General features: G+C 53.8%; 4 protein-coding genes across 6 annotated transcripts in view; 1 reads left to right on the forward strand and 3 right to left on the reverse strand.

Annotated features, from left to right (window-relative positions):
• SLC9A5 (solute carrier family 9 member A5) overlaps window positions 1-715 on the reverse strand; it is a 36,225-nt gene extending 35,510 nt beyond the window's left edge. Inside the window, exon 1 of the mRNA XM_019655959.1 lies at window positions 656-715. The gene's annotated coding sequence lies outside the window, so the exon portion shown is untranslated. The remainder of the gene's footprint in view (window positions 1-655) is intronic.
• TMEM208 (transmembrane protein 208) lies at window positions 54-2,223 on the reverse strand. 2 transcript variants are annotated; one of them, XM_019656131.1, is made up of 7 exons: window positions 2,119-2,206; window positions 1,610-1,711; window positions 1,393-1,488; window positions 900-959; window positions 682-818; window positions 429-513; window positions 55-330 (listed from the first exon to the last, which is right to left on the reverse strand). In XM_019656131.1, exons 5-7 carry the CDS (start codon window positions 816-818, stop codon window positions 193-195), a joined length of 360 nt encoding a protein of 119 aa, XP_019511676.1. In that variant the 5' UTR covers window positions 900-959; window positions 1,393-1,488; window positions 1,610-1,711; window positions 2,119-2,206; the 3' UTR covers window positions 55-192. The 2 variants fall into 2 exon arrangements, with proteins under 2 accessions (XP_019511669.1, XP_019511676.1); XM_019656124.1 differs by lacking the exon at window positions 1,610-1,711 and having other exon boundaries at window positions 54-330; window positions 2,119-2,223.
• Window positions 2,224-2,265: 42 nt separating this feature from the next.
• On the forward strand, window positions 2,266-17,195 carry LOC109390092 (Leucine-rich repeat-containing protein 29). Of its 2 annotated transcripts, XM_019656142.1 has the most exons (6): window positions 2,266-2,367; window positions 5,566-5,667; window positions 14,099-14,389; window positions 15,890-16,033; window positions 16,245-16,462; window positions 16,549-17,195. In XM_019656142.1, exons 1-6 carry the CDS (start codon window positions 2,344-2,346, stop codon window positions 16,715-16,717), a joined length of 948 nt encoding a protein of 315 aa, XP_019511687.1. In that variant the 5' UTR covers window positions 2,266-2,343; the 3' UTR covers window positions 16,718-17,195. The 2 variants fall into 2 exon arrangements, with proteins under 2 accessions (XP_019511687.1, XP_019511694.1); XM_019656149.1 differs by lacking the exons at window positions 2,266-2,367; window positions 5,566-5,667 and adding an exon at window positions 15,547-15,762 and having other exon boundaries at window positions 13,527-14,389.
• A 2,079-nt stretch (window positions 17,196-19,274) lies between these two features.
• Window positions 19,275-23,795, reverse strand: ELMO3 (engulfment and cell motility 3). Its single transcript, XM_019656030.1, has 20 exons — window positions 23,512-23,795; window positions 23,326-23,366; window positions 23,161-23,233; window positions 22,927-22,977; window positions 22,565-22,734; window positions 22,380-22,479; window positions 22,124-22,275; window positions 21,965-22,043; window positions 21,790-21,840; window positions 21,581-21,703; window positions 21,376-21,507; window positions 21,171-21,272; window positions 20,958-21,066; window positions 20,713-20,849; window positions 20,450-20,613; window positions 20,229-20,341; window positions 20,036-20,140; window positions 19,853-19,932; window positions 19,677-19,763; window positions 19,275-19,584 (listed from the first exon to the last, which is right to left on the reverse strand). The coding sequence occupies exons 1-20, from the start codon at window positions 23,587-23,589 to the stop codon at window positions 19,372-19,374; spliced, it is 2,160 nt and encodes a 719-aa protein (XP_019511575.1). The 5' UTR covers window positions 23,590-23,795; the 3' UTR covers window positions 19,275-19,371.
• Window positions 23,796-23,875: the final 80 nt, after the last annotated feature.

Here is a 23,875-nt window from a genome sequence, read left to right on the forward strand (position 1 = left end):
AAAAGAGTGGTTCTTCCTGCCTCGTGCCTCATCATCACCCACACAGCCATTAGCCACATTCTAAGCCATTTATTCAACAATCCTACACCTTAGACTGCTTTTGGCGTCTGGACTAGGCCCTCATTGCTCCTGGCATGGGGCCATGCAGCCCTGATAGAGCCACCCAGTAGCCTGTGGTCACCATGTCAGTGGCTATAACCGTTTCATCTGCCGCCGTTCCTGTCGGCGCTGCCTTTTCTCATTGTGCTCTGGCGCTGGAGCACCACTGTCTGCTGTGAACCAAGGGCCCAGCACATTCACCCACAGGAGGTAAAGGGCCCGGCCTGGAGCCTAGGAGAGAAAAGGTAACTTGAACCAGGTACAGGAAATGAAAGAAGAGATGGGTTAGATGCCCCAGCCCCTTCTTGGGAGCCCAACAGGCCACGCACCAAGAGCCAGAAGGACCAGATGTAGAGGGAGAAGCAGCTGAGCACCTGCACGATGGCTGTCAGCAGGATCACATCCTTAAGGTGCCTGTGGATAGAAGGGAGACTGCAAGGGCCAAAAATAGTAGATGGGCCCCAACTCAGCTCCCTTCCACCCTCTTCAAGTTCGGTAGGCAGCTGTGGGTCTTGGGCTATCTGGGCCCCAGCACCCCAGCCCTGGGGCCGCTCACCTGGGCTGGCGGTGGGGGACACTCACTCTGCCATGCCCTGCTCCATGTTGAGGTCCATTCCACCATCCATCAGGGCCCCATCCTCAGAGAAGGCTGCCCGTGCCATTGAGCTCATAGAGTGGTAGCTGGCCCCATATACTGTCAGACTAAAGCCCAGGGCCATCTGCAGAACAAGAATGGGGGTATCAAAGGACAGCCACTGACCTTATGTGCTCACCCACTTCCCAAGATAGGGGATACTTACCCAGGCCCAAAATGAGGCAGATGAATAGAAGAAGACCAAGGTCACAAGACAGTAAATGGCCTGCAAGCAGACACAGGATCAGGCTGGGATCAAAAGCTGCCTTAAACCACTGGCCTCCCTCAACTCTGACCAAGAGTTAGGCCAGGCTGTGGAAGGAGACAGGTTGTTTTTTTACAGGGTGGGGGAAGAAGGGGTCTGCTCCCCAAACCCTGAGTACCCAGACTCCCCTCTGATATGTCAGTATAGGAAAGAAATCTCTGTATTTGGGATGGAAAGGGCTCTCAAGTCCATCTGAAATTCACATCCTCATTTTGGTTTGGTTTGGTTTGGTTTTGACTAAGCATTTTCTCTGTGCCAGGATCCTTTCTCATTTCTTTTTAATTGGAGTTTTCTTCTGGAGTCTTGGCTGTCACATACCACCAACGCCACCACCAAACAGAGATGAGGACTGTGGGGCTTGGGTGGGCACAGAAGCAAGGAGGCAGGCACTTACATTGGCCCCGAGTATGATCCGTAGGTAGAACTTCAAGGTCTCTCTGTTCTCTTCAAATATCTGCTTCTTCCCTCTCGTCCCCACTTTGCCCTTGGGCTGCAGAGAAATGATGAGATGCTGTCAGAGCCCTCCTCAGCAGGTACTCCTCACCCTCCCCACCAGTCTGATTAGCTAGAGTTCCATCTGAACATCAGCCAGGTCCCCATGGTGCTCAAACCTAGCACAATCCTTGGAATGTCCAGCTCTCTTCCAGTTCATCTTGCTTAGGGCTGACCACCATCTTTCCAACACCCCCAGCTATGATCGCCTCCTGCACGCCCTGGAACAATCCAACACTAAGCTGATATCACCTGACTCCCCTGGTAAGGTCCAGCTTTGGGTTGACGGCCTCTTCAAGGGGGACTCCTGAGTGGCATTGAATGGTGCCCCTCTGTGGCCCCTGTAGGGGTAGTCCAGATCTCGGCTGACGCCCACCCCCGTTAGGGCCCTCAGCTCTCTGGCCAGCTCTGGTACTATCTGATACTGACGCCCACACCCACATCTGCACCAGTTTTGGTATGGTCCTGGGCCGCTCCATTCCACCCGCCTCGCTTTAGTACGTTCCAGCCACTAAATGGCGCCCCCCTTTGACCGACCCGCTACTCTTAATGCCCTTCCGCTGTTTTCAGTCTCCCGGCCCCGGGGATGCTTTGCCCATGAGGACCCCGCTCTCGGCGCCCTCCTTACCGCCATGGTGCGACGCAAATACCCAGCCGGGGGAACTAGGGAGAGCAAACGAAACCGCAGGGAGGATACCACATCGGCAGCACAGGCACTTCCGGCGCATACCCAAATCGTTAGCAACCCGGACGAAAGAGGTTGGTCCACTTCCTCCCCTAGACCCGCCCCCAGAGTCAATGGGACTGTATTTCCCAGTAAGACTTGCGCGGGGGCGGAGGCGGCAGGGATGTGATGGCGGAGTCGCTACCGCAGGAGGTGAGAGGAGGCTGCCCTCAGGCCCAGCTCGCGACAGGCTCCGCCCTAAGGGTCCTGGGCTGTGGGGAGGGGCTGTCAGACTGTTCGCCCGGTCCCCACTGTCAGGCAGAAACGACCTGCCAGAGGAACCCCAGGACCTGAAAGCTATGGGTAACGGCCCCACCTCTGGGCCACTCCATCCCCTTAGTTTGGGGGACCATCCTCTTCTTCCCCATCGACCCCTGGGGATGGCTGCGCTGTCACCTCAGCGAAGACAGGGCCTCTGCCTACTCAGCTTCTCTTGAAATGGCCGCCCCTCCCCCTCAGCTCTGGAAGATGTCTGTTCCATCCTCCCATCGTCCCCAAGGGTAACCGATCTTATCCCCATTCGCCCCTTAGGATGATGCTCCGCTCTCTCCGCCTCTAGAGACGGCTGTCCCCTCCCTCGCGGTGGGAGACAGACTGGCCCCTCCCATCAACTTATGGTCGCTGAGTTCTTTCACCAAAGACAAGCCTGCTCCCCACTCCTTTGGCCCCTAGTAATGGCCTCCCCTACCTCCTTGGCCCCATGGGATGTTTGCCCCTTCTTAGCGTGAAGCAAGACCACTCTGCCGCCATTGTTGAGAGAGAGAGAACAGCTTTTGTCCCCAGTGGCTTCCTGGGATGGCCTCTCCATCCTTTTAGCCCTGAGAGTTGGCTGCCCCTTCCCACTTCAACAGGAGACAGGGCACCCTTACCCATGGGCCCTGGAATGGCACTCCTTCCCCTTCGCAAAAGTAGGGCTGCTCCTACCCTATTGAGCCTTCTATGATGGCATCCTTTTCCCCCTTGGCCCCAGTGGATTTCTACTCCATCTCCATAGATTCCAGAAATGACCAATCATATCTCTAGTAGCCCCTTCCGATGGGGTTCATGGGTTGGCCACTCCATCCTTATCACTGTATCCTCCGGTCCCTCTAGAAAGGTCACCCTGCTCCTCAGCCTAAAGAATGGTGCTTCCCTCCTTCAGTAAGGACAGGTTTTTTTGCCCTCTCCCTTTGTTCCTTGGGTTGGCTGTTGAGCCCCAAAAGACAGGATGGCCGCTATCTTATCTTCACTCAAACAGACTTCCCTGCCTACCCCTGGGTTGGGGGCTTGGTCAGTCCCCACCAGTGTTCTCTTCCCTATGTCTAGCCTCCCTGGCCTGGAAGGCTTTTCTCCCCTCTCAGTAGTTGATCTGCTTTTTCTCCCCACTCCTTTCCTGAGCAAACCTTTCATGAAAATAGAGGTAGAGAACTGTCCATCCTTAATTCAATCCAGTAAGTATTGGCTGAGCACCTTCTGTGTGCTAGGGATGAGAAAAGAGAAGAGATCAGAATGAGCTGGTGAGGTCAAGCTTAAGGAAGGGCATTTCAGGAAAGAGGTCTGCATAGGCAAAAGAAAATAGACAAGCTGTGTTTGTAGGACAGTGGAGAGACTGGATTGGGGAAGCTCTGGAATGGGGTCCATCGGGAATCAGGCATGGAGGCCTGGCAGTGCTCACCCAAGAGTGGAAATTGTGTCCTGAAGGTACTGGGATACCCTGAAAGTTTTCATCAGGGGTGTGATGAAACTGAAAGCTGTTTTTTAGGAAAATTAACCTTGCTGCAGTGTGCAGAATGATTAGCAGGGATGAGCCTGGAGGCAGGAAGGTCAGGTGGGAGATTGTAGAAGGAATCCAGCTCTAAAATGATGAAAATCTGGACTACTAAGGTGGTAAAATTTCAAAGGTAGAAATATTAGTAACAGCAATCCAGCAGCCATTTATGGAACACCTACTAGGTGTCAAGCACATATCAAATGTGTGTGTGTGTGTGTGTGTGTATATATGTATATATATATATATATATATATATATATATAAATTTATAATTTAATCCCCATAAGACTATGATCTAGATTTTCTAATATCCCCATTTTATAGGTATGGAAACTGAGGCACAGAGAGGTTAAGTACCTTGCCTGAGGTCACACAGGTTACACAACTAGGAAGTAGTGGAGCTATGATGTGAATGAGTCTGAGTTAGCCTGGCCTAAAGCCTGTGCTTTACACCTGTATCTGAGAGCAAGGGACAGAAAAGCATGAAGAGTACAAAGTATTATCAGGATCTTTAGGCAAGACGCACTGTTGGCATTGAAGCTCAGGCACTGGAAAGTTGGGAGGAGGGGCTGCTTTGGACTGAGGGCAGAATATGAATTTTGGTTGAGATGGTGGTGATCGTAAAATATTTAGATGAAGGCTCCTGTGGACAGTTGGCAACACTGGAATAGCACATGAATAAGACAATAAGGGGATGTTGAGTTGTCAGTTATTCTATAAAGATAACTGTTGAAACCATGCAATTGAATTTATTATCCTAGGAAGTAAACAAATTGAAAGGCCCAGGTCCGAGCCCTGGGAGCCACAGAAGAATTCAGAAACAGGGCAATTGGAGTGGTGAGTGGAGCCCTAGAAAACACAATGTCACAGGAGTCAAGGAGGGAAGATTCCAAAGAAAAGAAGAGGCACTCCTTGCCTCACAGGAGACTCCCTTCCCAGGACCCTGTAGGACCTCCAACCTTAAGCCTTCTCTGCGTCCCGCCCCCGCCAGCTTCATAGAACATAGGTGGAACTAAGGCCTGAGCCTCCCAGGTTTTGCTGGGATTATATCTTACCAGCTGAGAAGGCAAGTTGGCAGTGGAGAAGATAGCAAAAGAATGGATTCCTGGAGCCTGACCTGAGAGCAGGAGGAAGGGGTATAGCTTCCTGAAGATCAGAGGAGCACCTGACTTGCTGTGTTCTAGATCCTATGCAAGATATGTTACTATGTTATTTAAGTCTCACAATAACACATTTAAATCTCACTACAATTGCCATTTTACAGATAAGGAAAACAAGGCACAGAGAGGTCAGTTGATAGAGTAAGGATTTGAATTAGGTTCTTCTGGTCTGAGTGCCCTGGCTCTTTTTACCAAACTGAGCAAGAAATTTGATTTTTTATCAGTCAATACAAACCTGCATCCAGGCGGTGCTCAGGAAAGGTTTGTTCACAGTAGATAGTTGGAGGCTAGAGAGGGGAAGTAAAGACTCTGACGCTTAGGATCCAAGATGAACTAGAAGCCAATGGTCTAGTCCCCTCAGACCTACTGTGCTGTGAGCTGGAGAAGGTTCCAAAGGCCCCCAGCTCTAACAACCTCCAATGCCCTGTCTTTTTCCCTCAGATGCTCACGTATATTCTGAGCTTCCTGCCTCTGTCAGATCAAAAAGAGGCCTCCCTCGTGAGTCGGGCTTGGTACTGTGCAGCCCAGAATGCCCTTCGGGAGGTAAGGTACCCACATTCACCTGGCCCATTCTCAGTTGTCTCTCACTTCAGCTTGCTCATGGCCCTGCTCATACATCGTCCATCCACTCATTTATGTATACATATTCATACATACATTACATTCATACATACTTGGCTCTGGGTACAGTGCTGGGACTATACAGATGAATAAGGCATAGCCCCTCCCCCAAGGAGCCCATAGTCCAGTGCAGGAGAAAGCCAAGTGATTATAATATCATATGCTCGGTGCTGTGACACTGGAATGTATGGTGCAATGGGAACATGAGGAAGGACATCCAAAGGAGATTGACATCAGGGAGGGCTTCCTGAAGGAGTAGGAGGAAGATGAAGGTTGGCCTTCCAGGTAACAACACAGGCAAAGGCACCAAGCTGTGAAATAGTTCTGGAAACGACCACACAAGGTCCATGTGACTGGAACTTAGATCTGTGTAGGAAAAGTGGTAGGGGATAAGGCTAGACAAGAGTCAAACTGCAAGATGGCAGGTGTGCCAGGAGGCATTGCTGGGGCTTTCTCCTGGTTACCATCATAGAGCCTTTAAAGAAAGGAATGTTAAGGCAGGGGAGTGACCCAGGTGATTTGTGTCTTAGAACTCTGCAGTACAGAGTGGACTGGAGGGGAGAGTTGGAATATTAGGGAGACAGCCCAGCTAGGAGGTGAATGCAGACATCTGTGCTAGTTTGAAAGGCAAGCAATGATAACTCTTTGTTTTAATTTTTACTTTTTTGAACAGTTTTCTCAGTTGAACCATTTATATTTCCCCCTTTTGTTTATTCATGTTCTTTATTCATTTAACTGTCGGGGTCTTAGTATTTTCTTATCTATTTGTATGAACTTTTTATACATTAAAGAGATTAATCTTTTATGTATTTATTGAAATATATCCCTAGTATGTTTGCCTTTTAATTTGATTTGTAGATATGTGTTTATTTATGAGATACAGAGGTTAAATTTCTATGTTGTTGATTTTGAACACCCTTTTCTTTCTTATTTCTTCCATTGCTTTTTAAATTTAGAGATCCCTTTCCTCTTCAGAAACTTGATAAATATACATTCATATTTTTCTTCTGTTTTTTTATTAGACTTTATTTTTTGGAGCAGTTTTAGGTTCACAGCAAAATCGTTTCTTCTGTTTTATGGTTTTAATTTTTATATTTTTTACTGGTAAAGTTTATTTTGGTTTATGCTATGAGGTAAGAAGCTAAACTAATTAGTTTTCAAATAGCCCAAATACCATACCATTTATGTATAATCTTCCTCTTCCCCTTACCTGCTGGGCTGGAATCCTCCTCTGTCACATATTAAATGTGTAGGACTTATTGTCAAGTTATCTATCCTTGCTGTTTAAAGGAATTTGATTTGCATTTGTTGAAAATTTGAAATGTGAGACTCTAGATGGTGAGATCTAGTTGGTAGCTGGATTTCTGAGTGAGGAATCCAAGAAAGGGTCTGGATAATAAATATACCTTGGGTGTTATTAAAGAATGGGTGGAAATTGAAGCCATGGAAAATTCCCTCAGGGAGAGCATGAAGAGCCAGCCATAGGAACAGAAGGCCACAGAGAATGAATGCCCTAGGGAAGGACACCAGTTCAAGGGCATGGAAAGAAAGAGGCACCTACAGAGGGGGCTAAGGAGATCCCAGCGAGAGGAGGGCACAGAAGTCAAGGGCAGAGAGCATTTAAAGAATGGAGTGGATCATTAACAGTGTCAAATCCCACAAAGAGTCTAGAAAATAAAGAACAAATAGTGTCCATGATGTTTCAGATACAGGGAAGTCACCAATGGCTTCAGCAACATTTGGTGTCTGGGGAGAAAAGCCAGGTGGGTTGAGGAGTAAATGAGAAAAGAAGTGTAGAGAGTGACCTTACTTGCAACAAATTTCCCCTACAAAAGGAAGGAAATAAATAGTGCAGTAATGAGAGGATGAGGTTAACTTGACAAAAGGAGTTTAACTGGGAGAAGTCTCAAATGTGTTTGTATGCTGAATGGAGTCACTTAAAGAGGAGTGAATATAGGGAGGAGAGGTCAGGAATGGTGGGTGCCACCTGAGGTGGTGGCAGAGGCAGGCTTCAGTGTACAAGGCTTGGTCTTTGATAGGATGAAGAGGATGTCACCTCTCCTGAGGAAGTGGAGGGGTAGGGGTGGCAGTGTGGAGCCGTTTGCTGAGCAAGTTCCTCAGAGGTTAGTGGCCTCTTTGCTTGGTGAATTTGGAGGCCAAGTTGTTTCAGGGGATTAAAAAGAAAGGTAGAGGCTGGGGCCTCAGCAGAGAGGTTTGGAATATTCACAGGGCAGAAAGAAGATGGAAAGTTACCAAAGACATATGGAGAGGCCTCACTCACCCAGATGTTGATGCTTCCAGTCTGTGCCTAGCACTGTGCTGGGCCCTGAGGGTGCAGAGCTGAGGAAGACATAGCACTCAGGAGTTGGTAGTGAGAGGAAGACAGCACAAGTCAAAAGGAGAGGGTAAGGCACACCAGGGATACAGAGAGAAGAATCAGAAAAAATTTTATGGAGAAGAGGATGCTTCGGCTGAGTCTCAAGAGAAGAATAAATATTTGCTGAATAGACAAATAGGAGTAGGTGAGGGGTGACACCCCACTACACCCAAACAGAAAAAGCAACTGAGCAGAGGCATGGCAGCATGAGACAATGGTCAGAAGTTGGCATTCCCAGAGCTAGGGGTGGCGAAGAAGGGGGCACAGGCATGGGAAAGCTGGGTCTGGAGAGTAAGCAAGGGTCTGACATAGAAGGGCTTAAACGCCAGCCAAGAAGCTCAGCCTCTACCCTATGAGGGGAAAACTATCAAAGGCCCTGAAGATCATGGTCAATTTGCCTTTTGCCTGGTGACAATACCAAGGATAGATGGAGCCAAAGACTGGAGGCCGGGACCCTGATAAGGAAGAAACTGCTGTAAGATATTTTTGACAGACAATAAGGGGACCTGAACTAAGGCAGAAGCAGTGAGGTGGGAGCTTCTTGAGGGACATATTGCAGTATGTCAAGGAGATGGAATGGGATGGACTTTGGTCATTGGATGTGAGGGAGGAGCCTAGAACGACACCCAGATTTCTGACTGGGGTAACTTGGTAGAGGGCACTGAGGGTTTAGGAGAAGGGCAGAGTTGGGGGATAAAACAGTGAATTCAGATTTGGGCCTGTTGAATCCCTGTATCTAGAGAGAGGTCCATCAGGGAACTGGCTCCCAAGGTATGCTTTTCTGGAAAATGATGTGGACCACAAATAAAGTAGTTGAAATCGGATGAAGTGCAGGGTACATGTGGAGGGGAGCAGTGTGTGTGTGTGTGTGTGTGTGTGTGTGTGTGTGTGTTGAGTGGAACAAACCATGGGGAACCCACTTATCTATGGACTGAGTCATTCTCTTCTTTGGTGACTCCAAAAGAGGCTGATGGGGAGTAAGATAGAAGGTAGGAGGACAGCCAGGAGGTCAGTTGCAGAACCCCCAATGGCAGATAGCATCAGGGGGAGACTGGCCATCCATAGCAGGTAGCATGGCAGAGAGGACCATGGGAGGTCTGCAGAGGAGCCCCCAGATGTTGATGACGTGGCTGAAGGGGAGCTATTGCCAGGAATGAGGGGGGCAGTGGTGGAGGGGGAAATGAGTGAAGCAAGGGGTAACTAGATGACCGTAGCAGGTGTGGGTGTGCCCATGTGCTTCCAAGAAGCATGACTGTGGAAGGAAGGGGAGAAATAGGAGAGGTAAGAAGAAGGGGTGCAGGATCGAGGGAGGCTTTTTGTTGTTTAAGACCCTGGGGTGTTTGTGGACTCTGAGGAAGGAGCAATGGAAAGGCAGAGGCTGCAGTGTTCTCAGAGAAGAAGGAAGGGGACAGGCTCAGTAGGCTGGGAGAAGAGAGTAGCCTTGAACTGAAGAGTAGGAGAGGAAAGGAGATTAGAATGGATCCTGCCAGGAGTGGGCTGGTGGATGGGAACATAGGGTGGGCCTTCCCACCTGATGGCTTTGGTTTCTTTTGGAAACAGAACAGGTCATCTCTGAGAAGGCTGGAGTGAGGGAGGGTGTTGCAGCATCATCAGGGGCTGGAGAAGATGGTGGGCTTGGAAAGAAATCTCAAGGGGGATGAGAAGAGAGCCAGGAGTCAGGCGTGACAGTGCAAACAAGCGGGGAGGCCATGGCTTCCTCAGCACAGAATTCCCCGGAATTCCTACAGAATTCTGTATCCCCAGCACACACCCAAAGGAGGCAGTCATCTCATCATCCCTGGCCAGGCAGGGGACAAGGAGAATCAGCATACCAGCATGACAGGGGTGGTGGGGCCATGAGGAACCTGAGATGTTATCAAGAGAGAGACTCTTGGAGTCCAGCAAAGGAGAGAGCAGAAGCAGCAAAGTAGGCAGTCAGGCCCAAGGGTATAGGTGAGATTGGAATAGGAGTAAGGGAGTGAAGTGAAGAAGAGGCCAGGGACAGACTTAGGGATCTTAGAGTCTACCATTCTAGTGCTGGGGCTGCTCCAGATGGAATGTTGACAGACCCATTTGGTGCCTCTGCAAAACTCAGCCACCAGCATCCTGGGGCTGGAAGCACTGAAAGGCCAGGCTGCAGGTACCTGGGCATCTAGAGCCCTGCAGACATCCTACCACCACCATGTTCCGGAGAACAACTTACAGAACCTTATTGGCAGGAACCATCTTGCAGGTCCCAGATGTGGGCAGGTTGATAAGGAGGTAGTGCCCTAGCTAGTAGATGCTATGGAAGATTCTGGCTTACCAAAACCAAGCTGGAGCCAATGGCTTACCAGGCCAGGCTAGGATGCTGGACTTGGTGACTTTTTATTCTCCCTGACTTACCCCCACTTAATCCCAGTTTTTCTCAAATAAGAAGATAGACAAAGGCAGCACCTCCACATACACCCAGGCTCTGCCCATTCCTGGGGGCCTGGTTGCCTGCTGCTGGGTTGGTCACTGAAAAACTCAGGACGGCTCAGCTTCTGCTCTCCTCTGCTTTCTCCTGCCTGAGCTGTTTATAAAGACCCAGAGGTCTAACTCCTCTTTAGAGACCAAAGCTCCTGGGTTCCAGGGTATATGTTTTCTCAAAGGCCGTCTAGAGAACAGGTGTGTTAGCTTTGCATTCCTGTACCAGCACACAGGGCCATTTCTCTATCAGATGGCTTTCCAAGTCTGCACACAGGCCTTCAGCCTAAGCTCAGGCTTCATTAGGTACAGCGAAATCCTGGCCTCTCATAAGGACATGTGTCACTTTTAGCAGGTGTAGGGCATTTCCCAAATGACTGAATTTACTCTTAAGATACCAGCATTTGGAAAGTAGGAGACCAACGGCTAGTTGGCCCCTCTGTGGATGGTGTGGCTGACGCTGGAGTAGGTATTCTTGGGCCTCTAGAAGCATCTTCCTAGGGCCTGGGAAGGAGGAGTTTCCTATACCAGGCCAAAGACCAGAACCCAAGAGCCTCTTTCGCCTGCTGCTCTGCCCCTGCATATGATCCGTATCCCTAAAAGGCTGCTCCTGGGCTCCTGCACTTTGAGTCCAGGCTAGACCACCTGGGTGATGACATAGAGGCTACCCCATCCCCACCAAGAAAAATGATGGGGAGCAGGGAGGCGGTCTCAAGTCTCACACCACCCCATAGCTGGAAGTCCTTTAGGCCAGGCCCTGCCCCTTGATCGGGTGGCTTTTGCTGCCACCAGCCATCCCTGGACTTGGACCCTGGGCTGACTGCCAGTGCCTTCCCTTGGCTGTTGGTCTAACTTGTTCCTAGGGAGGCAGTGGGAGAGGGAACATTCCTGACTCCCTAGGCTCAGGGTGAAAGAGAAAGAAGGAAGACTAAAGACTTGGGAGCTGGGTCCTATGGGGGTGGCATGTGACTGTGGGGGCGGGGGCTGCCTCAGCAACCAGCATGCTCTGCACTCCCCCATAGTTCACTCCCTGCGTCATCAGGTTGACTCATCTGACATGCAGGGCTTTGAAATGGCTAGAGGTCTGCTTTACCTTTCCTTTGTAAAACCTTTCCTTCCTGATCTTTTCATCACCCTCCCCACCCTCACACACTGGGATGTTTTCCAGCTCTCCTTAACTCTGAGAGAGGACCCCAGGTCCTTGGGAGTCCCAGGAGCTGGACACTGTCTCCCAGTGTCCACAAGGGGATCTGTGAGGAGTGCTCCTCTCATCCATAATGACATTTCAGACAGAAATGGGGTCTGGAAAGGGAACCTGGTTTGACCCCTGATTTCAGTGGAAGCAGCCAGGAGCTGGTCCCCATCTCACCACTCGCCTCTTCCAATGATGACAGCCATGGTGGCTGGCTGGTTTCTCCACATCTGGAGATGAGTTCCGGGTATCTTCCTGGGAGGATCCTGTTGATAAGTGTCTTGCGGGAATTCATGTTATGTGTCATTTCTACCTTTCTGCTTCTCTTTGATGATGTTCTGTGGGGTACAGCAGGGAAAATGAGCTTATTCTTGCAATTGCTGACAAGACAGGTTTTTCAGGGAACTTGCTTTCCTGCATCAGGATTGTATTTATACATTAAGACATGAGCCTTCTTTGAGTACCACTTGCCTATAACCTGGGCATCCTCAGGGGTAGAGAACTGGGGCTAGAATTTTAGAAGCCGAGCTCTCTTTTCCCTCCTTCCACAAACCTATTCCCAAACACCTGTACCAACTGCCCTTTGGCTCCCTCTGGCACAAGATCAGAGAAGGTTCTATGAAAAACCTCAGTTGAGGGCTCCCCAAACTACACAAGCCAGATTATTTCCACAATGATTTAGCCCTGAGCTGGCCTCCCACCCACCCAGTCACCCCACTGCAACCATGTGCTCTCCACCCTCGCACCCCTGTTCTACGGCAGGGCTAGCTCAACTTCCTTAGTGCTTCTGAGATTCATTCTCTTAGTTTCTGCCCCCAGAAATGGAGGCTTCTCTTTCTTCACCTGAGTTAAGATGGACCTTCCAGAGATGAGCCACAGGGATCAGAAGCACATCTTGAACTCGGGAGCCTGTAGGACCCACACATGTTAGCACATGCACACACACATACATGCATGCACATATTTTCACTTACATGCAAAACCCATTTTTGCAAACATTGGTGTGACCGAAACACTGACGCCACCAGAGGACTTCGGCCTCACTACCTGCCCCATACATCTGGCATCTGGACCATCGGGGTTATAGTGAGTGACACCTCACTTCTTCCCACCTTCACCTGTTCTGAGGGCTATTTATATGCTCTCAAGAAAGTAGGGGAGGCTGGCTGCTTAGCTAATGCCAAGCTCTGAGTCCCTAAAGTAGGAGCTGAATCCATGAGTCTTGGCCACCTTCTGAAAGTCCCAAAGGTTGGGGTCCAGCATACTTTGTCCTCCTGCTCACTGGAGGCTTCACTGGGTCTCCTCCAGGACAGCCCCCCAGTCTTCTTGTACCCAGCATGCCAACTCCCCACTCTTCCTCCACCCCTCCTTGGGCATCCAGTCCTGTCCACTAACCTCCCTGCCCTCCCCTCATAGTCATCCCCTTAAACCCCAATGTGACTTATTCTCCCAGCTTCCACTTCCTACCAGCACCCCCTCAACCACACATGACACTATATACTACAGTGGGTCCCCTTGTAGAAGGGCCCTTTCCTGGCCTGCCCTCTACCTCTGGCCAGCAACTTGCCACCAGACACGATGCCTACCACCTTCTGAGGCCAGAGGACTAACCCAGGCCTGCTGCTGCCCCTCAGACAAACGTGCGCTACAACATCCCCGTGTCCTTGTCCTCCCTCTCGGCCATCAAGAGCCTGGGTCTCAAGGGCATTTCCTGCATCGGCCTAACCAATCTGGATGGCTCGCCAGCTTCACACCAGGTACTGCAGTCTGTTGCCTACCACTTGGGCCCACATCTTCAGAGCTTATGCCTCGGTGGGGGCAGCCCCACAGAGGCCTCCTTCGTGGCCCTGGTCCTGAGCTGCCCGGCCCTACGTAGCCTTGACCTCAGTGGCTGCAACAGCCTCTTCGCATCAGGCATGCTGCTAGCTCAGCCCGAGATAGCACAGCGGGTCCAGCAGGCACTGAGCGGCCTCCTTGAGCTCAACCTGGCTGGCCTGCGGGATCTGGCTGACCTCAGCTTCAACCGGCTCAGCAGCTGTACCCCCAGCCTTGAGCGCCTCTCCTTGGCCTACTGTTGCCTCACCTTCGAGCTAGTCCCAGCCCAGGGCTCCACCGGCCCCCAGGACTCCTCCCCCTCCCATCTCTCCTTCCGCAACCTGCTGCGATTCGTGAAGGAACGGGCTGGTAGGCTGCATGCCCTTGACCTGAGTGGCACTGGCTTGCCACCCCAGGCCCTGCAGGCCCTGGGCCAGGTGGCCGGGCTACAGCTGCAGGAGCTGGGCCTGCACAGCTGCCGGGACCTCTCCACAGATGCTGTGACTGCCCTTTGCCACCAGCAACCAGGCCTTACCTCCCTGGACCTCAGCGGCTGCTCAGAACTTTCTGACAGGGCACTCTTGGCCGTGAGCCGGGGCCTGCGGCACCTGCAGCACCTGAGCCTAAGGAAGCTGCAGCGGCTGACAGATGCAGGATGTACAGCCCTGGGGGGCCTGTGGGAGTTGCAGAGCCTTGACATGGCTGAGTGCTGCTTAGTGAGCGGGCGGGAATTGGCCCGGGCCCTGGGCTCAGTGCATGGAGCTCCACCCCCACTGGCCTCCCTCAGCCTGGCCTACTGCTCCTCACTCAAGGTGAGCCTGCCATCCCCTTCCTTCCTCACCAGCGCCGCGGGCCGGGGGACCTGGGTTTGTGGCACCAGGCAGGAACTGCTCAGTGTTTGTGTCCGTCCAAGGAGTAGTAATTAGAACTGAACTTGGGACACAGCCTGGCAGGAGAAAGGAGCCTAGACAGAGTGTGCTGCCGCCAGCACTTTTCCCAGCAGCCCCTACTGTAGGTAAAGGGAGGTCCAAGAGACCAGGATGCCCCAGCCCATGACGTGGCACACATCTCACATGCCAAGTGCTCGGTGACCGCTGTAGTCTGGGGAGGGGTACTGAGGGTGGGTGTTCTGGAGGCAAGAAAAACTGGTGAAGGGAGGTGACAGAACCAAGCCCTGCAGGGAAGGGGCACAGAAGAGGTTGTTTGGACAGGGCCTGAGGGAGACACTGTGATGTGCAAATAGCAGGGTCACTTGGCTGAAGCCAATCCCTTCGATAGGGCTTAGCTCTGTTCCCACATGGCATCCCTGTCTTGGGAACGTCAGTCCTCTTTTAGCAGATTATTCCTTCAGTCTATTAATGTGACCAGGGTATTCACAACCTGAAAACCATCTCTCAGCCTTTCCCCACAAACCCCTTTCTTCTTCTGCTCCACTCCATGTCTCTTAGCTGGACTCTGGCGCTCCACATTCTTGTGTCTCTGCATCTCTCTACAAACCAGCTTCTTCTACTCTGCCCTTAGTTTCTGCTCCCCTAACCATGACTGCTTCTGGCAGGTGGCAGCCCTATGCCCACTGTGACCTCACTGTTCTGCTTCAAATTCTAGAGGGAGCATTTCTGATTGGCTCGGTAGGGTCAAATGTTCACTGCTAGTCCAATGAGCTGTGGTCAGAGGGCTGGGAGCACAACCATGGCAGATACCTTAGAAATTTCCACCAGCACCCGTCATGTTCCAGCCAATCTAGACATTTGTCCTCCAGCAGACTCCTCCTGGTTTCCTACCCCATGGCTCACCCTGTCCACTCTGACCTTTCACCAGCACAGGGACATTGTGGCTTCCCTCCATGGACCCCTCTGGTAGCTCCCTATTACCTGTGGGGCCAGAACCTTCCTAGTAACTCTGCCAAGCCTGGTGACACAGGCACAAGCCACTTCTGCATTGCTCTCTCCTTTCCCTACTTCCCTCCTAGGATGCCTCGGTGCTCTCCCTGATTCCATTGCTGGGCCCAAGCCTTAGGGTCCTAGACTTATCCTCCTGTGTGGCCCTCACCAACCGGACCCTGCAGGCCATCTGCATCTATCTCACCCACCTCTCAGTACTGTGCCTGGCCTGGTGCAAGGAGCTCCGGGACTGGGGGCTTCTGGGCCTTGGGGAACCAAGTGAGGAGCCAACACAGGGGCCCGAGGTACGGGGCCCTCAAGGTCATGGAGGGTGGTGTGGTCCCTGGGCTTAGCTGCCCTCTGCCCTTCCTGAGTCTTGAGGATCATTTGCAGAATGATTCAAACTCAGGAGAAAGGGCACTCTTCCCATAGCCACACCGAGAGCTGGAGCATCAGGCCTTGGGACCCAAGGACCCTTCTCCCCAGCCACAGGGCTCCTCTCTGTTCATGCTGCAGTCCTTGCAGGAGTTGGATCTCACAGCCTGCAGCAAGCTGACTGATGCCAGTCTGGCAAAGGTGTGGGGCTGGGGGTGTGGATAGGCTGAGGATCCTGGGGCTGAAGCCAGGGGCCTGGGCCCACCCACTTTTTGCATGGAAAAAGTTCCTTTCTCATTGGCTTCTGCCTGTGACCACTCCTCTGGCTGGGGGTGGGGGAACCTGCAAGGACCCTGGGCCCTGGACTCCAGTGCCATACTATACCTCACCCCTGCAACCGCCATCCTTGCAGGTGCTCCAGTTCCCCCAGCTGAGGCAATTGTCACTGAGCCTGTTGCCGGCACTCACAGACAAGGGCTTAGTGGCTGTGGCAAGGGGCTGCCCTAGCCTGGAGCGCTTGGCGCTGAGTCATTGCAACCTCCTCAGTGACGACGGCTGGACTCAGGCAGCCAACTTCTGGCCGAGGCTGCAGCACCTCAACCTGTCCAGCTGCTGTCAGCTCACAGAGCAGTGAGTGTGTCTGATGGTGCCACAGTGCTGGGGCTGGGCTGGGCTCCCACACCAGCTCAGGTACTCATTCAGTGACCTCCTTGCAGAACGCTGGATACCATTGGGCAGGCGTGCAAGCAGATTCAGATGTTAGATGTCGCCATGTGCCCTGGTATTAGCATGGCTGCCGTCAGGCGATTCCAAGCCCAACTGCCCCAGGTGACCTGTGTCCAGTCCCGCTTCATGGGAGGGGCTGACCTGACCTTAACACTCTGAGGCTGGTCAGTAAGCAGCCCTGTGGCTCAGCTTCCATTTCCCAGCCCAGGGTTTTTGACCCGGAGTTTGACAGTGCCTCCTGTTTCCCTCTGCAACATACCCGAGCCCTTTCCCCAAGCTATAAACTATTTTCTAGGGCCGAAGAAGGGACTAATCCAGGGCAGCCTGGGGTGCTTTCTGCCCCACAGCCCAGCAAGAGCCTTTTTTCATCTACATGTTGCTGCCACAAGCCCCTGGAAATACCAGCTCCTGCTCTCCTGGCCAAGCCTGATTCCAGAGGCCCTAGGCCCACAGGTGGCTGGGTCTGCTGCTCAGGAGTAGACCTTGTGCCTCTGTCCTGCCCACTTCTCACACCTAAGGCCTGTGCTTCCCTACAGGCGTTCTCCCAGCCCCCTATCAGCACTGAGCTTTAGCAGCCAAGCCACAGTCTTTGTTGTAAACCCAAACAAGATTAAAAATTTCAGATTTTGCCTCTTTATCTGAAGCTCTCAGACTAAAGGCCCCTCCCTTCTCCACCTCAGTTGAAGCAGCCCAGCCCAGGGACAATGGAGAAAAGACCAAGGACAACTTCCTCAGGCCTGGCCCAAATCCCTACAGGTGCCCCAACAGGTCCCAGCTTCTTCCCCACATGGTGGGAGACTCCAGAAGCCTGGAGGCTTCTCCCAACATGAGCCCCCAAGGAGGTCCTGCAGCAAAGGCACATCTGTGTGCACTTGGCCCAGGCAGACCCCAGGAACACACTGATGAACAATGTCTGAGTCCATGAGGTTGTCCTCAGGGGAAAAAAAAGGACAAGAAAGAAGAGGTTAACATCTCTGGGTAAGAAGGGTCATTAGAAGTCATCTAGTCCAGCCTCTTAGTGCCAGTGACCTCAACAGCAGCTCAGAAGGTCTGTCTGACCCTCCAGTCATCCATCCACTTTGTCCATCTATCTGGTCATGAGTTCTAGGAGCTGCCCACTGAGCTGCCTGACCGCCTTCAGGCACTGCATTCTATGTGGGGATTCAGAGGTGACGAAGCTCTCCCAGCCCTCAGGCCAGCTGGGGAGACAAATGAGCCAACAGGCAAGGACAGTGTGCAGGGTGTGCACAAATAGAGCCCAGGGGAGCAATGAACTTGGCCTAGAGGTCAAAGGACTCAAGGCAGTGAAAACAATGAGCAGAAGGGAAAGAAGGGGGAAATCAGAAGAGACTGGGAGGTGCACATGGCAGGCCAGTGCTGGTGCTGGGCTGAGGGGGGATGTCAGCATGGACCAAGCACCCAGAACCCTGCAAGCTACAGGCATTCTATTGGAAGGCCATCTCAACTCTGTTCATCACGGTACTACTACTATTATCCGTTGGACAATAGGGAGACACTGAAGAATACAGATGGGGTTGTGTTTGTGTGAGTGTGATCAGATCAGTTCACATTTGAGAAAGCAGCTGGGGTAGCTGGTATTGAGAAGACGAGGCAGGAAGTCAGGAGGCTTTTGTCAAGATCATGGTGGCCTGCACAAGGGACTGGAGCATTGAGAAGGAATATTGGGAGAGTTAACTGCATCTGGGATCTCCACCCCCATTTCCATCTTGAACTCAATAGCAGATGATTCCAAGTGTGGTAGGGAGTCTCTGGTCCCTGGATGCCTGAATCAAGCATAGCTAGGGGAGGGGAAGCTCATTACATTCTCCAAAGGGGGTGTCATTTCATCACTTTTCAAGGTAATATGTTGATGGATAACACTGTTAAAAAAGATTTTTGAGGAGGCCTTGGGAAAGAGGTAGTGGGAGGGTGGTGGCAGCTTTCAGCCTGTCCTGTGGGTCCTGTGGGCGGTTGTGCTCCTCTTTGCCTCAGAGGCTTGGGGTCTATGACCATAGTTTCTGAGGTGACCTCCAGCTGGGTCAAACAGCCCTAACCAATTCTGCCCCCAGGGGCTCTGGCCTGTCTGTGACCCCCACCTCCCCCCAACACACACCCTCCTGCAGTGGGTTTCAAAATGCAGGTTTCCTGCACTGAATTCCCTCTTTTCCGTATCAGTTCATATCCTCCCCCACCTGGGGACATCTTCTGAAATCTTGAGTCTGCCCTTCAGCACAAAGTAGACCCAACTTCACATCTCCTTTTCTACCTTTCATCAGAGGGCCTCCAAGTCCCTCAAAGGACAAAAGGCAGGCCAAGCAGGGTTAAGGTCTGAGCTCAGACTATCAGGAGCCTTCTGGAAACATGGCTCCTAGACTAGGCCCCTGTTAATACTGCCCAGGAAGGTATCCACTTGGGGCAATGCCTCCTGCCCTACTACTTCTCCCTCACCTGGCTGACAGTCCCAGCGCTCCCTTGGCTGGGGCCCCAAAAACAGGCCATCCCTCTCTGCAGGCCCAGCATGGAGGGAGGCTGAGAACTCATCTGGGGAAGGACAACAGAGCCAGCCTGTCCCCACCCTCCTCTAGAACACCAGCCACTCAACTATAGCTGCCCAGAGATTTGTGGCCCTGGCCTAATGCCCGACATCTCATTCACCAGCTAAGTTTGAAGGTAGGCTTGGCCCACAGGATTCAGAGCTGGCTCAAAACATACCCAAGAGCCAAGCAGACTTTATTTCTGCTGCAGCCTCTGCAGGTCAGGGAGTCTGCACTTCTCCACCCTCCACCCGCTGTGGCCCTTGGCCAACTTCACTGTCAAGGTTCAGCAATGCTGCAGTCATAGCAGAAGTTAAAGTTGGTGGGGGGCGGGGGGATGGGGGGTGGCTGCTCAGGGATGGACACGTTCTCCAACTCCAACAACCGTAGCTTGGTCTCCATGGTCAGCAGCTGCTCCAGGTCCAGTCGTGTCTGCTCACTGCTCATGGGACTTCCCAGCAGGGTGCTCAGCCCATCTGTCCACAGGTGGAACTGGGGACAGGGTCCACTCCATGAGGGCCTGCCCTGCCCGTCTCTTCCCCTGCCCATCTGCCCAACTCAACTCAGCCTGCCCAGGTACTCACCTCCCGTTTGGAGGGGGCAATGAAGTTGAGGTACGCCTCTTCCTCCCCGTGGTCATAGCTGACTGAGAAAGCTAACTCATAGAGGTCCTGAGGAGGCAAGGGTGCCATGAGCACTGAGCGGGGGCAGGGAGGAACCAGAGCAGACAGGAAGGAGGCCCGGCCCCCACTGCCCTCACCTTGTTCTTCACCGAGCCCTTCTCCCGTACATGGGGGCAGTCCTTGCCAGTCAGTAGTGCCCTGATGTCGGCCACAGGAACTGCGGGAAGAAGGCTGGGCTGACTACTGGGGTCCCAGGTGGTCTCAGGGCATGGAGCGGTCTGGGGGAGCAGGTGTCCGACCCCTGCCCATGGCTTCCTTACGCTGCTCAGGGAGGCTCTCAGGGGCAGGTGGGCCAGCGCTGTCCTCCACATCCCCATACTGCAGCACCTTGTGGTTGGGCGACAGGCAGCAGAACCACAGCTTGTCTGTGGGCAGCAAGGGGAACAGGGAAGGAGTGATGAGAGGGGCCCTGACCCCAACCCAGACACTCTGCCCCCCGGCCCACTCAACGACCCTGGCGCCTCCGGCTGCTGATCTTGCGGAAGAGTGTCCCCTCACAGAGGCGAAGCAAACGCTGCTGGCGGATCAGGCCCAAGAGCTCTGGCTTCAGCTTCTCCCGCAGCTCTCTGGGTTGGGGGGAAGGGGGTTCACTGACCAGGACTGACCTAAGGCAAGGCCCATGGGGCACCAGGGAAGGTGGAGACTAGGACTGAGACCCACCCCCACCAACTCACAGTATGGGAGGGGCCAGTGTGCCTTCCTGATGCAACCGCTCAGTCTGCCGCAGCCGCAGCACCTCCCCGTAGGTGAGCGCGTTCACCTTGGTTCGGAAGAGCTCCAGAGAGCTGGGCTTCAGGGCCAGCGTGCGGGCCAGCTGCTCCCGAACCACTTGCATGACCTGGAGCCAACCCAAGCTCAGCTCGGGGCCTGAGCTCTGGGCCCCTACCTGGCACAGCCCCTTGCCCTGGCCCAGGTCTCCCAGCTCCCACCCACCCACCTTGTCAAAGTCCTCCTGTGTGGCCCGCATCTCCTTCCAAGTCTTATTCAGCAGCTGGATGCTCACACAGAAGAGCTCGTGGAAGCTCTGGTCTTGGCCGAAGAACATGGGTGAAAAGTCCTGGGCTGTTTCGGAGCCTGGAGCAGGGGGGCAGGAGGGGCTCAGGGAGAAAGTATGTGCAGCCCCTGGCCCTCTCTGCCCTTCCGTCCCCCGTTCCTGGACACACTGTGCCTAGTCCCACTCACAGGGCTCCCCGACTCGGAGCAGCTCACACAGCAGCACAGTCAGCTGGATGCTGCTCCGGGCAAAGGGGCACTCATGCTTGTCCTCACGGCTGCTGTTCTCCAACACAAACTGGGGTGGTAGGAGCAGAGAATGGGGCAAGGAGTCACGGCTAAGCCCATGGGGACCCTGCTTAGGTGGGCATCCTGCTCTACCCACCCCACCCCATCACTGACCCGGCTGTAGGCACTGGGTGCGTTTCTAGAGAAGTAGAGCATATTGTCCAGGGCCAGGAGGCCGGGGGGCACGCGCTCTAGGTCCTGCGCAGGGTTGCTGTTCTGGGGGAAGGGGAACAGGCAGCTGAGGAAGGGCCCCAGCCCTCTGGAACAACATCAACCCTGGGTTGAGGCAGGAGTGGGGAGCTGGTTAGAGATCACTCACGGAGAAGCCCAGTTTGCGGAACTCGCGGGCACAGAGGGAACGGCGACGGTCAGCACTTAGCCCGGCACCAAGGGACTCCCCCTCTGGCTCAAAGGCAGCCTGGCGCAGGGTCTGCAGCTGCTCCCGCTGCTCCTGGGGGTCATGATAATAGACTTAAGGCCAAGTTCCAACTGCTACCAGCCTTGTGTACCCCAAAGGCACCCACCTGGCTGTAGGGGTCCAGTGGCATGCGCATGCGCGGCTCCAGCAACCCCAGTGTAAGGGACTGCAGTACATACAAGTGGTGAGCCATCTCGTCACCCAGGGGCGCTGCACTGTGGATGATGTTCTGGAGGACAGCCAGTCCACGGGTGTGAGCGTGGGCTCATAGGGAGAGGAGTGGGGAGGGGGTCTGCCTGGCCCAGTCATTCCTACCTTATAGATGAATTGGCGAAAGTTTCTCTGCCACAAGTAGTCAAGCATGTGCTGAGGTGGGTGGGAAGGGGGCTTAGATGATTTAGCCCCATCAAAAGTACCCACCCTATAGGCCCACAGTGGAGCACAGTGCCCACCAGCTCCTGCCCCCATCCAGCCACCTATGGACACCCACCTTACGTTCAGTAGAGCTGGCCCCCTGCAACAAGGCTGTCAGCAATGCCATGGCCTTGGTTTGCAGCTCCTGGTTCATCCTGGGGCAAGAAGGCTTTCAGCTGGCCATCCAAGATCTGGCTCCGCTACCCTCATGTGTATCCCACCCCCATACACTTACACCTGCAGATGCACCAGCAGCCTATCTAGTGTCACCTCACTTTTAACCAGCTGGCCCAGGACAGGGCTGCTTAAGGTCACACTCTCCAGCAGCCTGAGGGCCAGGGGCTGCACAGATGCATCCATCAGGTTCATGTTCACATAGGACACCACCTGTAAGAGGGGTAGGGGTTGTCACCTCACCCCCTGACCACCACAGATGGCCAGATCCTGACACCACCCCAGTGCCCCAACCTGCTGCCCTTAGAAAAGCCCACCTTCCTAACAAAGGGGATGCTGAGCGTCTCCCAGGACACCACGCCATGCTCCATGAGCTCCAAGAAGGCCTTCAGTGCAAGGGCCAGCACCTCCCCTAGGCTGGGGGAACATCTGGGGCTAAGCAGGGTCAGGCCAGGACCCCCAGCCCCACCGTGTCCGCCACCCACCACAACCAGGTGCTCACTCATCCCCATCCTCAATAATGGTGCCTAGTCTCTGAAGTCCATCACGGCTGATAACCTCCTGGGCAAAGGTCATGTCTGGCGCCAGCTGGCCGAGGTGCTGCAGGGCTTCCCGACGTCCTTCACGATTCCCACGCTGTAGCCCACCCAACAGCTGCTCAGCCTCAAGGTCCTGGCCGGGCAGGAGCAGAAGCAAAGTTGAGGAGGCTGGGTGGCGGTAAGGAGTGGTAGCTGGGGGTGTGGGAACGCGGGTGTCCATTAGGTGGAGCACTACAGGGATATGGCTGGGGCAGAGGCCCTGCAAGCAGAAGGGAGGCATGGCAGAAGGGAAGGGAATGAGGGTGGGGCCAGGAGGGGACATTACTGGGGCAGTGCTGAGGCACAGGATGCTACCATTCTTGATCTCCGAGCGATTCTGGAGAAGACAGCAGAAAAGGGAGAGAAGTCACTAAGGGCTCTGAGGATTAGTTAATCAGGGTTGTCAATAAGGGAGGATTTGGAACTCTGTGAAAGATCACATTCCAATGGGATGAGAAGTCTAAGGAATCAAGGTTAGGAATCAGGAATTAGAAGAGACCAAGGGGGAAAGGGAACTCACATTCTCAGTGATGTATCTCCTGTGTCCATCAGCAAACTGCAGGGCATAGCGCTCAGAGTGAGCCAGGCTCCACCTGCGGGAAGAGTAGGCTCAGTGAGGCAGGTAGGAGGCGCCCCCTCCCTCCTGACCTTCCCCTTTCCCCTGGCCTGTCAGGCCCGCACTCACGCGTCGCACACCTCCTTCAGCACAGCGGCCAGGGGCTTTGCCTGCAATTGGAGAGGTCACTCACGGCCAGGAATGAGTAAGGTTGGGGGAGAACCTGGGGAAGGGGTGGGGTGGGCCGTTCCAATGGGAAGGGGGCGACCCAGAGGTGGGCTGTGGGGTGGATGTTGGCCGGACAGGCCGGGTGACCTGGTCCAGCTGGATGAGCTGCGGGATGGCGTCACGCATCTGGATGGCGATCTTCACCACGTCCCGCGGGGGTGCCATGCTCCAGCTGGGACGGGGCGCCTGTACCTTCCAAACCGTGCAACCTCCTGCCGAGGGCGCACCTGGTCTGGGGCCCCTGAGGATAAGGAGGGCGTCCCTGTGTCCGCGGCCTCACCCCCGTGACCCACATTCACAGCCCAGGAGCCCACTCCTGGCCAGGCGACGCGGCCTTCCCAGGGGAGGCTAGTTCCGGGTTGTAGTCCGGGGGCAGGAGGACGGCGCCTGCCCTGTCCCGCCCTGAACAGGCGGCCCTGCCCCGCCCCGCCCCAAGGTGAGGTAGGTGGGG

Source organism: Hipposideros armiger, unplaced genomic scaffold (genome assembly GCF_001890085.2).
Source record: "Hipposideros armiger isolate ML-2016 unplaced genomic scaffold, ASM189008v1 scaffold_9, whole genome shotgun sequence".
Taxonomy (NCBI): domain Eukaryota; kingdom Metazoa; phylum Chordata; class Mammalia; order Chiroptera; family Hipposideridae; genus Hipposideros; species Hipposideros armiger.